Source organism: Bos indicus, chromosome 25 (genome assembly GCF_029378745.1).
Source record: "Bos indicus isolate NIAB-ARS_2022 breed Sahiwal x Tharparkar chromosome 25, NIAB-ARS_B.indTharparkar_mat_pri_1.0, whole genome shotgun sequence".
Taxonomy (NCBI): Eukaryota; Metazoa; Chordata; class Mammalia; order Artiodactyla; family Bovidae; genus Bos; species Bos indicus.
In genome coordinates this window covers 23,057,771-23,072,002 of record NC_091784.1, presented here as the reverse complement: position 1 = coordinate 23,072,002, position 14,232 = coordinate 23,057,771, and the positions used below count along the sequence as shown (strand labels likewise).

At 44.6% G+C, this 14,232-nt stretch overlaps 1 protein-coding gene and 1 non-coding gene across 2 annotated transcripts in view; both read right to left on the bottom strand.

Moving 5' to 3' along the window:
- CACNG3 (calcium voltage-gated channel auxiliary subunit gamma 3) overlaps window positions 1-14,232 on the bottom strand; it is a 101,236-nt gene that overhangs the window by 9,327 nt on the left and 77,677 nt on the right. Inside the window, exon 2 of the mRNA XM_019987274.2 lies at window positions 4,054-4,137. Coding sequence (XP_019842833.1) covers window positions 4,054-4,137 — 84 coding nt within the window. The remainder of the gene's footprint in view (window positions 1-4,053; window positions 4,138-14,232) is intronic.
- On the bottom strand, window positions 5,946-6,018 carry TRNAG-CCC (transfer RNA glycine (anticodon CCC)). The gene has a single exon. It is a non-coding gene; the product is annotated as a tRNA-Gly (tRNA).

Here is a 14,232-nt window from a genome sequence, read left to right as displayed (position 1 = left end):
GCTCTGCTTTTGTTGTTGCTGGTGTTTTGTTTTGTCTTTTTCATGGAAAAAGTTTTCTGCAAGTTTGGTAGCTGATTTGGGATCTGCCTGGGAGGGCCGATAGAGGAGAACTGGGGTGAGATTCTCTTCATGAAAAGAAGAAAATGAGAAAAATTCTAGCTTTTGTTTAGGGATGACCACCCCAAGTCACCCAGTGTTGGGGTCTGGGCAGACCAGGATCCCAGTAACTGTCCTCATCGTGATGCGAAAGTTTTGGGAGGGGCTTCAAACTAACTAGAAACCTCGATAGGAGACCTGAAACATGAAGGGAGGGGTCCTGGATGTCCTGACCCCTGGGAGGGTGATTAGATCAGTCCCCATCCCGGCTTCAGGCCAGTCAGTCACTGTCCAGGAGTCCTAGCCTAGGCCTGGCTTGCCCTGCACATCTGGGGCCCCAGGCAGGCTTGCAGGGGGCAGGGCGGGCCCCCTGGTTCCTCTAGTGCCCATGTCAAGGGGCATCCTGGGAAGTAAGCTCTGGGGTCTTTGGTGGGCATAGCTTATTTATAGCATCTAAATATTTACCCATATGGCCTATGAGTTTCCATATGAACCTTGGGCCTGGGCCCCACAAATATTAGGAGTGGGTCTACCCCCAGGGATATCAAGGACTTGTTAGGAACTCTTGTGCAGATCTCTGAGGCAATCGTTTGCATTGTATCCTTGACGGGAATTGCTGGAATATTCAATGTGATGAGTTCAACTGATTAAAGGAGAGCACCTTAAAAACAATTAAAAAAAAAAATTTCAAAGTATGATTACAGTGTGATTAAGCCCGAAGGAGATGATCTGAGCGTTGGAAGCTACTGAATTGCGTTGGTTGTGTGTATTTGCGATGTGTGGCTGTGAGACGTGGGAATGTGGTTGCTTCCTATGCGGTGTGGGAACCATCTGGAAACCAGGCGGTGGCCAGATCCCATTTCTGCCCCACGGGCGGGATCAGAGCAGGTTCTAAAGACTCTGGCTACAGGTGCCAGCCTCACACAGGATGTGCTCTGCTGCCACTTTCTCCTAAGTCAGGTGGAGTCTACCCTCGATTCATTCATTGGTTTTTTTTTTTTTTTTTTTGGCTGTGATGCATGGCTTGTGGGATCTTAGTTCCCTCACCAGGGATCAAACCCCAGCTTCACAGTGAAAGCACCAAGTCCTAAGCAATGAACCGCCAGGGAATTCCCAACCTTGGATTTGGTTTATCTAGATGAACAAGAAGGTTTTTGTCTGGCGTCAGGACAATTAAAGAGGTCTTACTGTCTTCTTTCCCTGTTTCTCCTCCCTAATCTATATGGGGCTAAGCTGTGGTCCTAGGAGTGGGGAGGGAAGCTTGTTCCAGGGTAATTTCACCTTCGTTGTCTGAGCAGGGCTTGGCCAGGTCCAGTGCTATGTTAGGGATTTCTCTAGTCTAGGGATCCCCAACCTACAGGCCCTGGACAGCTTCCCATCTGTGGTCTGTTAAGAACCAGGCTGCACAGCAGGAGGTGAGTGGCGGGCCAGCGGGTGAAGCTTCATCTGTATTTACAGCTGCTCCCCATCACTCACGTTACTGCCTAAACTCTGCCTCCTGTCAGATCAGTGTCATTAGATTCTCACAGGAGCCAGAATGCTATTGCTTGAATCCTCCTGAAACCATCCCCTCCACCGCCCGACCCCTGCTGTCCATGGAAAAATTGTCTTCCATGGAACCAGTCCCTGGTGCCAAAAAGGTTGGGGACCACTGCTCAGGTCAACAGGACCTGTGGGCGATTAAACCTTCTGCTACAGATTTAAGCTGTAACCTCCCCAACCACATATAAGAAAGAAGAAAAAGCAAACAAATTAGTGTGGAGAATCCCATTGTCCTGGGGTGTGGTCACAGCAGGAACTAACAGCATGGGACTGGACGGGCTGGAGACCCCTGCAGGAATGGGACCCTGGCCCCACGTGACTGGGTCAGGGATTCCAACATTCCCAGCAGGAAATTCGTGTGCTTGGGACAGTCCCTCCTTAACCTGGTTTGGTGGCTGATGGTGAGGACCTTCACCTTCCAAGAGGGGAGAGATATACTTTGTTGGAAAAGAGGTGCATCTCTTGGAAGAATTTAAAATCAGTTTTGCAAGTTGTGAAATAGAACTCACAGTTCTGTTTCATCCCCAGCAGGGCAAACATCAAAATAGGGAAGAAAAGTAAAAACTTAGGCACTCTGATAAAAGCCCACTTGTGATGGCTTTAGAATAATCCTTTTTTTGAGGAAGTCCAAGTAATAATAATCTATGTCATCCCCCAAACTCTGGTCAAGCTCCCTCTCTAAATGTGGCTTCTATTCCCACATCAGATCTTTTTGAGCTGCTCATATAAACCCTAGGCAGCATTGGGCAAATCCAAGTAGCTGAAAAAAGGGAAATAATATGTTTACATTTTAAAATTTAGCTTAGAAGTGTCTGTTTCTTTCAAACTGATCCCCCAGCACCACTTATATTGTTATGTGATTAAAGGCTCATATGAATACCCACAGTCCCTCTGCAGACTGGCAAGCATGAGTAGAGTGAAAACTGATTTTAATTGTAAAACACTCTGCTTGAGTTATGAGTTACAAGCATAATCAGAATACCACAATTTCTTGAAGTTTTTATTGATATTACTGTAGTAGTTTTTTTTAAAAAATGTTACATTTAACACTCTCTAATAGTAGATTAGTCAGTGCCTTAAAATTTCCCTTCTGAGGAAACTCAGGCTCCCTGTTGAAGAAATTCTATTTAAATTACATTGTTTCCAATTCTCTCTGTGCCAGGATCAATGTCAGGCCCTTGGCTGCTGTTGGCCTTGGCTGTTGTTCATCCCATGCCACAAAAAAGAGCCAACACGTATGGTTTCAGGCGGTGTGTAATGTGCATCAGCTTATGTAATTTTCGTGACCCTGTTAAATGGATGACGTTATAGTCTTCATTCCTGACTATAAAGAAAGGTGAGAGACTTTTTGATGATGCAGTTTTGATTTGCATTTCTCTAATTATTAGAGATGTTGAGCATCTTTTCATGTGTTGGTTGGCTATCTGTGTGTCTTCTTTAGAGAGGGGTTTATTTTAGGTCTTCCACCCATTTTTTTATTGTGTCATTTGTTTTTGTTTTTTGATGTTGAGCTACATGAGCTCTTTGTATGTTTTGGAGATTAATTCCTTGTCAATTGCTCTGTTTGCAAATATTTTCTCACACTCTGGGGATGGTCTTTTTGTTTTGTTTATGGTTTCCTTCATTGCGCAAAAGCTTTTAAGTATGTCCCATTTGTTTATTCTTATTTTCATTATTCTAGGAGGTGGTCAAAAAAGATCTTGCTGCGATTTATGGCAAAGAGTGTTCTGCCTCTGTTTTCCTCTAAGAGTTTTATAGTGTTTGGTTTTACAATGAGAGGTAAAGCACCTTGGCCCACATCTAACCCAGCTAGTTGGGCGTCAGTGGAGTAAAAGCCCTGGTCGACCAGAATCCAGAGCCCTTGCTCAGCATACCCTACTGCCTCCTACATTCTGTGTTCATGACAGTTCCCCATCATATCAGGGTCACTGACCTTGGGACAATCTACGGGGAGACACTAGCCCTGCTGTTGAAACTGAAGAAGGGTGAACCTTGGTTTACATTTATCCTCCCAGGCCTTGCCCCTTAGGACCTCACCCATTAGCACTTCATCCATTAGCACCTCACCCATTAGCACCTCAAATCCACCCTCTGGGGCAGGTGAAAACTTGTATTCAAGTTGCAGAAAACCCTTAGATTTTCTTGTAAGTGGACTAAAAAGAACTTTTGAGGTTTGATTCACCTTTTTTTTTTCTTTTCCTGTTTCTAGTTCACTGAAATGAAAGAGACTCAGATATCAGAACTGCCTGAATGTCTCTGTCTAGTAGCAAAGATTTTCCTGAAGCTTCATTGCACATATCCATTTATGAGGCTAGGTATTGGGGAGCCTCAAACTCAGAGGCAGCTGGGCGACCGCAGGGCACCCCTCCTCATCACCCTCCCGCCAGGGGGACCCTGGAAGTCAGGGAAACTTACGCAGGAGATACTCAGCTGTATCCTGTTCGTAGTCAGCATCTTCGGGGAAGTGATCAATTTTCTTGCACACGCCTCGGAAAGCCCCTGTGGAAACAAGTGTGGCCCTGAGTCGGGGGAGGGGGGCAGAAAGAACACCTGGGCCCAGCCTGGGGCTTCTCCTCTCCCACAGTGAAGATCCTTCAGACTTGGTGGTTCTGCCTTGGTGGGTCAATCAGCATCTTTCTTGGGGCACAAAAAGGAGATTAGCAGAGGAAAAAAATAAATAAAGCTGGAGACAGAAACTTTCTGCTTAGATTTTGCATGATCCTGGGATCTATTTAGAAGGGCAAAGAGCTAGGAAGCATAAGCATTCATCATGAGAGCTGTTATTTTTTCCCCAGTCAATGAGGGGAAAGGGGAAAAGAAAGTGGAATATACACGTGTGTGTGTGCATGTGCGTGCTAAGTTGCTTCATCGTGTCTGACTCTTTGCGACCCCATGGACTGTAGCCTGCCAAGCTCCTCTGCCCATGGGATTCTCCAGGCAAGAATACTGGAGTTGGTTGCCATTTCCTCCTCCAGGGGATCTTCCCGACCCAGGGATCGAACATGTGTCTCCTGTGGCTCCTGCTGAGCCACCGGGGAAACCCAGTGGGTAGACATATATGTGTGTGTATATATATTTATATATAAAATCTTATCGTCCCATTTTACAGATGAAGCAACTGGCCAATAGCATTGGTCCACTGGTTAAGGATCCACCTTGCAATGCAGAAGACTTGGGTTCAATCCCTGGTCAGGGGAACTAAGACCCCCTCATGCTTCAACAAAGCCCCAAGGAGCCAAATAAATAATTTTGGGGGGAATGGGAGAGAGACTCGTGAGGGAAGGGATATATATTAATATATAGTTATGACTGATCCGAGTTGTTGTATGGCAGAAACCAACACAACATTGTAAAGCAATAATCTTCCAATTAAAACACAAAACAAAACTGTGCTTGCGCTCAAATGCGTAAGAGGTGAGCCAGAACACAGTCAAGGTCTGCTGGCTCCTCGGTGTGGATTCCAGGCACGGATTCGGATATCTATCTCTCTGATAGATAACACAGGATAGTCCCCTTTAACGATCTCCTTGCCTGGAGCCACAGCTTGCTGGGCTCTGCTGTGCAGCTCACTCCTTCAGGAGGACAGAATTGCACGGGTATATCCTGGGGAAACGACAGTCAGCATTCTCTTTCCTTTTCTTCCTTCGCCATCAGCCTGAGTTAACTCATTGCGGGTGTTTGATAATCGTTGTGGGTGTTTCTTAACTAGCCAATTAGCCAGTCTCCAGGGCAGTTAATGGCTCTGCCAGTTCTCATAAATGACAAACAATTTCAGAACCTCTCACCACAACACAGTGTGAAATTATGCCTTATTGTTCTTGTCTCTGCCCGTAGAGATGGCGTGGAGGTGAGGGGCCAGGTGGTGTCGAGGACCGCAGACAAGGCTTATATTCACACACAGCTGGGCTTATATTTTCAGAGTAGTTACTGTAAGAAATAAGATCATATATGAAGTAAGATAATTTTTGCAAAGCTCTAGGCGCATCATTATAATGGCTAGCACCTTTGAAGTGCTTCCAGTGGGCAAGGCACAGAGCTAAAACCTACATTCTTCTCATTTACTCTCATCCACCACCCTAGGAGGTAGGGACTGTTCACACTGACATTCAATGATGAGCCAATGCAGGATCGCAAAGGAGAGAGAGTTGTCATAGCTGGTGAAGGGAAGAGTCAATATTTGCATCTGGCTTTACCATTACACTATGTCTATTATTATCTGATAATAATAGGAGCGCTATGCATTTTTAAAAACATTTTATTTATTTATTTGGCCCCACAGGATCTTAGTTGTGGCATGCAGGATCTAGTTCCCCAACCAGGGATCGAACCTGGGCCCCCTGCATTGGGAGCACAAAGTCTTAGCCACTGGACCACCAGGGAAGTCCCGTGCCATGTATATTCTTAAAATTTTAATGAAGTGTAGTTGATTTACAATGTTCTGTTAGTTTCTGCTGTTCATCAAAATGATTCAGTTATATGTGTATATATATAATTTTCATATTCTTTCCATGATGTCTTATTACAGAATATTAAATATAGTTCCCTTTGCTATACAGTAGGACCTTGTTGTTTATCCATTCTATATGTCTCAGTTTGCGTCTGCTAATCCCAAGCTCCCAATCCATCCCTCTCCCTACCATCCCCCGACCCCGACCCTTGGCAACCACAAGTCTATTCTGTATGTCTGTGCATCTATTTCTGCTTTGTGGAAATTCATTTACGTCATATTTTAGATTCCACATATAAGTAACATCATATGGTATTTGCCTTTCTCTTTCTGACTTACTTCACTTAGTATGATAATCTCTAGGTTCACCCGTGTTGCTGCAAACAGCATTATTTCATCCTTTTTAATGGCTAAGTAACATCCCATTGTCACCCCACTCCAGTACTCTTGCCTGGAAAATCCCATGGACGGAGGAGCCTGGAAGGCTGCAGTCCATGGGGTCGCTGAGGGTTGGACACAACTGAGCGACTTCACTTTCACTTTTCACTTTCATGCATTGGAGAAGGAAATGGCAATCCACTCCAGTGTTCTTGCCTGGAGAATCCCAGGGACGGGGGAGCCTGGTGGGCTTCCGTCTATGGGGTCACACAGAGTCGGACACGACTGAAGTGATTCAGCAGCAGCAGCAGCAACATCCCACTGTGTATACGTACTACACTCTCTTTATCCATTCCTCTGTTGATGGACATTTAGGTTGCTTCCTTGTCTCGAGGAGAGCCATGTATTTAACCCGCACTACAAGTATGCTCCAAACCAGAGGCATTTCACAGAAAATGGCATGTGATATGAGCCCATTCTCTCGGTTTTGATTCTCCACTTACCAGGCAGAGAAGGGACTCAGAACCAAGAAGGGGAGTCTTGGAGAGAAGGCTTGAAGACTCAAAGAAATTCTTGGAAGAAGGACAAACTCAGAACTCCTTCCCTGATATTGAGAAAAGGCCTTCCTTTTTCTTGTTTGGATTTGAGAGTTTCAGCCAGATTCCTGTTTGTTTTTAAGCCCCATCCCCTTCCACCTGGCTGGATAACAAATCAGAATAAGTCACACATGTGAAGCACTTACCGTATACCACATGCCATTCTAAATCCTCTCTAGCACTCAAGACAGCCTGTTGAGGTACCTGGTTTTATGAGCCCTATTTCACAGATGAGGAAATCTATAAAGCAGGTGATTTTCCCAAGGATACAGCTACAAGCGGCACACTCAAATGTAAGTCTTTCAGACTCCAAAGCCAAGTTCATAATCACTACTCAGAACTGCACTCTCTTCAGCACATTTTAGGGTTGTAAGCAAAGTCCTTTGCCAGATGGCTCTATGACCATTTCATGGTCCATCCACTGTTATAAACCAGACCATAGGATGGTGGTTTTTCCATCCACTATGCTTTTTCCAGGGTTTACATCAGGGGCCACTGGGCAGGGCAAGAAGAGTGGTTGTAGGACCACCTATTAATAGCTATTTCACATTCCCAACAAGAGATTTCACAGGAAGGAAAAGTTCAGCGGAAGACTAAATGTGAGAACTACTGAAACAGACCAGTCAGAACCACACGGGACTGGAGGGCTACACACACGCCCGCATCTGCTTGTGAAATGCGCCTTACCTAAGGGGGCTTAAGGCAGCTTGAAGCTAGGATGCAGAGCCAGCGAACACCAGTGGCTCCTGGAGAAACGGTCAAGAATTTTAAGTGGTCTAAAGCGTTGCACCACCTGTTTCGTACAGCCTACGAGCTGAGGCTGGTTTTTGCATATGTAGATGGTTGGAAAAATCAAAAGAAGAATGTTGTTTCATGACACATTAAAAAAAAAAAAAACTAGATGAAATTCAACTTTCAGAGTCTGCAAATAAAATCGTATTGAAATCCAGCCATGCCGTTTGTTTACGATTTTTGTGCCAAAATGGCAGAGCTGAGTAGTTGTGGTAGAGACAGCAAAGCCAAAATTATTGACTGTTTGCCTAAGGAGGCTTCCCAGGTGGCTCTAGTGGTAAAGAAGCCACCTGCTGATGCGAGGGACATAAGAGATGTGCGTTTGATCCCTGAGTTGGGAAGATCCCCGAGAGGAGGGCATGGCGACCCACTCTAGTATTCTCGCCTGAAGAATCCCAAGGACAGAGGAGCCTGGTATGTTATAGTCCATGAGGTTGCAAAGAGTCAGACACAGACTGTGTACAAACTGCGGTGGGGGCAAAGTGGGAAACAAATGGGCCTTCTTGGGGCTGGAGAACTTAATCCAAGCTGGAGCTTCTGAAGCAGATAATGTTTATCTAGGGCAAATTTGGACTGAAGAATGTTCTGTTTGGTGTGTTTGTTTGTTTATGTTCTGTTTTTCACTTGTATTTTATTGTATTTTGATTTTAAATTTTATTAATATTTTTAAATTAATTATTTTTGGCTGTGTTGGGTCATATTTGCTGCATGTGGGCTTGCTCAAGGGCTTTCTCTAGTTGGGGAGACTTGGGGGTAGGTGGCCACTCTTTGCAGTAGCTTCTCTTGTTGCAGAGCATGGGCTGTAGGGCACGCGGGCTTCAGTAGTCGTGGCTCCCGGGCTCTAGAGTTCAGGTTCAACAGTTGTGACTCATGGGCTTAGTTGCTCCTGAACATGTTGAATCTTCCAAGACCAGGGATTGAACCCATGTCCCCTGCACTGGCAGGTGGATTCTTTATCATTGGACCACCATCGAAGTCCTGTATATTTTTATAAGTTAAGTATATCGCTGCAATTTAAAATTCAGGATATGTCCCAGGAAAATCTGATTTGCAGCTTCTCTTGAACAATGGGGCGCTCTGTCCCACGTGTCCATGTGGAAACAATCCCCAGCAGCTGGGCATCAGTAACCCCTCCCCTGCTTTGGACTGGATGTGAGTTTCTCTAGTTGGCCAAAGTCCCCACCCGGCTCTACATTACTTGAGCTACCTGTGGTGAATTACCGCTCCAAATCTCAATTTCTTCTTCTACAGGATGAAGATAATAACAATAATAACTTCATGAGGTTGTCATGAGAATTAATCGAGGCTGTAATAGTAGTGCTGTACTCAGCAGTTTCTACAGAACTCTTTTAATCAGGCAATGACGAAAGGCACTTAGTATAGTTCCTGGCACATAGTAAGAACTCAATAAATTATAACTATTCCTACCATTGGCTTGGGGAGGTATTTTAGGACCAGAAGAGACACATTGGTGCCATGATGAGATTTTAAAAAGCAATACAAAAGGAAAGGGAATCAAGAATTTCCCTGAGGAAGACTCCACACTGAAAATGAAGCTGCTGGCACCATAAGTCATACACTCATCAAAAAGTGAACTTGGCCATTCGTACATGTAGCATATTGCCAGCTCCCAGAAATAACCACTGTTTAGCATTTCTGTATGTTTCCTTCCAGCCTTCTCCCCACACCCCCCAGGCTGTAACACACAAATAGTTTTTTTTTTTTAAATAAAGATTTTGCTGTTCTTATTCTCACTTATATTTTCTCATCAGTATTTCCCCACATCAGTAAAATCTAAGGAAAACACAGGATGGGATTGGACTTGCCCATGAATTGCAGAGGATGGAACCAAGAGAGATGCTGAAAACAGGTACCCTGCGAGGATGAAGTCAGGATACAGAGATAAGCACTGTCCTAGTACAGCTGAGGCTAAGACACTGGGGCTGAGAGAAGCAGAAACCAGGAATGTGGTACACCAGGAGAGGGCTCGGTGGTGCTTGGTCTAGGAGGCAGACCAGCGGTTACAGGTGAGAGGGGATGGGAACCCCAAGTAGAGCACATAGGGAGCTAGGCTGTGAGCACTCACAGACCTCAGGACCCCAAAAAGAGCTTTGGAATGACAGGGAGACCCAAGACAGATTTCCTGAAGTGTTGAAGTGTAATTACAGGGACTGGATTTGGGGTGACAACAAGACTCATCCTGCAGAGAAGTTTACACTAACGGCTCATCCCTGGCTCTGACAATAGAAGAATACTTCTTTCCTATGAGGAAGGCACCTCCTTTAAACGAACAATCCTTTTCAAAGGTCAAACCCTAGAAATAGTCCCATTACAATCAAGAATGAGATATGAATGCCCACAATTGCCTCTATTATGTACCATGGTTCTACAAGCTCCAATACAAGAAGAAATAAAACAGAATTAAGAGTTATACACGATAAAAAATAGGGTAAAATTATCATTTCTTTCCAGGTGATCGAATTGTCTATTTGGTAATGGAAGCTGGAGGCAATTCACTATGAAAAAAATAGTAGAATGAATGAAAGAAGTCAGGAAGGTGGCTTCTGGTAAGATATTAAACCATAAAACAAAGCTGTAATAATTAAGTCATTGTGGTACTGACATTGACAAAGTACATTTATTAGGATATTTTTTCAAAGCAGAGAAATGTTAGAAAGAAAATAAGGAGCAATCCATTATTCTGTATTCAGATAACCCCTGTTAAACTAAAAGAATATATGTATGTAGTTAGAAAATTCAAACAGTATATATAGAAAAGGCATAAGATTAAAGTAAAAGCGCTTCCTTCATCACCCAAAATTCTCTCGCTTGATAACTTCGTAGAGTGATTTCTGTTAACTGAATGTTGAATGAAATCATGTCTAAACTGAGATCTGAAGGTTAATTAAAAGTTAATCAGAGTAAGGGAGGTGTGTGGCTCCAGGCAGAGTGGAATAACTTGTGAGATGATGAGAGGGAGTGAGTGAAAGAAAAACTCCTTTGGGTCCTCTGAGTGATTCAGGGTGTTAAGAGGATCGATGGTGGCTGGTCTGGGAGACAGATCCAGTAGCCACTGGTGACAGGTGATAAGGTGATGGATACCTGGGGTAGGGCAGGCATGAGAACTGGGCTGTGAAGATTGATTGCTTCAACCTCCCGCTCCCTCCCTCCCTCCCTCCTTCCTTTCCTTCTTTCCATCCTTCCCCCAAATTTATCAAACACCCACAGTGTACCAGAGCTGTTTTAAGTCCTAGGAATTGACTAGTGGCCAAGACAAAGAAGATTCTGGTCCTCAGAATTTATATCCTCGCTGGAAAAGAGAGTCTATAGACTATTCAATAAAAGAATAAGATAACTTTGCTGTAAAGAAACCCTACAGGATGATGTGATGGTGGGGGAGATGGTTGGCAACTTGGGGCAGGGTGGTCCAGGGAAACATATGACCTCAGACCTGAATACAGAGAAGGAGTCAGTGGTGTGAAGAGCGGGAGAAAGGGTTTTCCAGGCCAAGGGCAGTGCAAGTGCCAAGGCTCTGGGGTTGGGAATGAGCTTGGGGAACAGAAAGGAGGCCAGTGGGTGGAAGAGGGCTTCTTGTGGGGGTGTTACTGGGTCCATCAGCTGCCCTTCAAGCTGTGCCTTCAGCACTGAGGTCTATGGAATATCTCGGAGGTTGGGTTGCACAAGGACCAAGGTCACCTCCATCTCTTCCTTAGGGTCGGGGTAGCCTAAAGGACCTACATGGCCTTGAGGGTCGGGGTAGCCTAAAGGACCTACATGGCCTTGAGGGTCGGGGTAGCCTAAAGGACCTACATGGCCTTGAGGGTCGGGGTAGCCTAAAGGACCTACATGGCCTTGAGGGTCGGGGTAGCCTAAAGGACCTACATGGCCTTGAGGGTCGGGGTAGCCTAAAGGACCTACATGGCCTTGAGGGTCGGGGTAGCCTAAAGGACCTACATGGCCTTGAGGGTCGGGGTAGCCTAAAGGACCTACATGGCCTTGAGGGTTGGGGTAGCCTAAAGGACCTACATGGCCTTGAGGGGCTTCCAGACATGCCAGGGAGGCAGCCCGGCTGGGGAGGGAGCCCAGAAAATGGGATGTTTGTGTTTTTAACTCATAAAGCCCTTGTCACATATCTCCAGGGAAAGTGGTGTTTCCATGTTCCCTGGCTCAGTTTCCATCCTGAGTATTTCCTTTCAGATATGAGTACCATGGGCACCCAGCCTGATCTTGGGAAATGGCCATCAACAATCATGAAGTGGGGATTAGGCTGTTTTGCTTGGAATTTCTTTTTTTTTCCTTCAAGTTTTTTTAAACTGAAGCATAGTTGATTTACAATGCTGTATTAATTTACACACACACACACACACACACATACACACACACATATATATCCATTTTTCTCAGCTTCTTTTCCCTTATAGGTTATTACAAAATATTGAGTATACTTTTCTGGAATTTTTGCAAACAGGTCAGATTCTTGTAATTTGGAGAAATAAAGGCTGTACCCTCTAAGAGACGGGAATTCCAGACCACCTTACCTTCCCCCTGAGAAACCTGTATGCAGGTCAAGAAGCAACAGTTAGAACCGGACATGGAAAATGGACTAGTTCAAAATTACTCCCTTGATGTCAGTACATCAAGGCTGTATATTGTCACTCTGCTTATTTAACATATGCAGTGTACATCATGTGAAATGCCGGGTTGGATGAAACACAAGCTGGAATCAAGATTGCTGGGAGAAATATCAATAATCTCAGCTATGCAGGTGAGATTGGCACAAAGTGAAGAGAAACAAAAGAACCTCTTGATGAAAGTGAAAGAAAAGAGTGAAAAAGTTGGCTTAAAACTCAACATTCAAAAAACAAAGATCATAGCATCCAATTTCATCACTTCATGGCAAATAGATGGGGAAACAATGAAAACAGTGACAGACTTTATGTTCTTGCACTCTAAAATCACTACGGATGGTGACTGCAGCCATGAAATTAAAAGATGCTTGCTCCTTAGGAAAAAAAAACTATGATGAACTTAGCATATTAAAAAGCAGAGACATCACTTTGCCAACAAAGGTCCACATAGTCAAAGTTATGGTTTTTCCAATAGTCATGTATGATGTGAGAGTTGGACCATAAAGAAGGCTGAGCACCGAAGAATTGATGCTTTCAAATAATTGTGGTGCTGGAGAAGACTCTGGAGGGTCCCTTGGACTGCAAGGAGATCCAACCAGTCAATCCTAAAGGAAATCAATCCTGAATATTTATTGAAAGGACTGATGTTAAAGCTCCAATACTTTGGATCACCTAATATGAAGAACCAACTCACTGGAAAAGACCCTGATGCTGGGAAAGATTGGGGGCAAGAGGAGAAGAGGGCGACAGAAAATGAGATAGTTGGATGGCATCACCAATGGACGTGAGTTTGAGCAAACCCCAGGAGATAGTGAAGGACAGGAAAGCCTGGCATCCCATGGGGTCACAAAGAGTCAGACACGACTGAGCAACTGAACAACACCTCCTTAGCAGGTACATATTTGACTTATAAAGAGGTTGTCCAGTGGCACAGTCATAGGAACAAAGCTTTGGAGCCCTCAGGCCTGAGTTCAAATCTCTGTTCCACCACTTACTAACTCATTGGTTGAGCGACCTTGGATGAGTTATTTATTCCACTGAGCCTCGGTCTCCTGTAAGAAAACAATAATCTGCAAATAACTTCTCAAAGAAATAAGGATGTTACCTGCTGTTTGTTTAGATGTGCCCTGTGCCACGCGTCAAGTTAAGGGATCTTTGTGTAGTGCTTGCAACCCCATGAAGCGGGTACTCCTGCTGGTTGTAGACTGGAGTGAGGAGCGTGGATTCAGGAGCCAAAATGCCTGACTGTGAGAGCTGGCTGTGTTGCGAGTTACTGAACTTGTGTGTATCTCAGTTTCCTGTCTGTAATCTGAGAATACTGGTGGTATATAGCTTGTGGGGTTAAATGAGGATTAAAAGAGTTAATGTTTGTCTAGAGCTTTAGATTGATGGTTACTATTATGTGTGTGTTAATCCAATCACTCCATTTATAGACAGGAAACCTGAGGCCTAAAACCTAGGTCTGTCTAACTTCAGAGCCTGAGGTCTTAGCAAAATCCCCTAAATGGTACTAATATGGTGCTGAGCCCCAAGAACAGCGTTAACAAACGACAGCTTCTGGGACTTCCTTGGCAGTCCAGTGGTTCAGGCTCGAAGCTTGCAATGCAGGGGACGCAGGTTCAATCCCTGGTTGGGGAACTAAGATCCTGCATGCCACATTGTGTGACTCCTATTGCATCCCATCCCCCGCCAAAAAAAAAAAAAACCCAAACCAAGGGACAGCTATTAATGTTGTTACTAACTATTTGGGGCA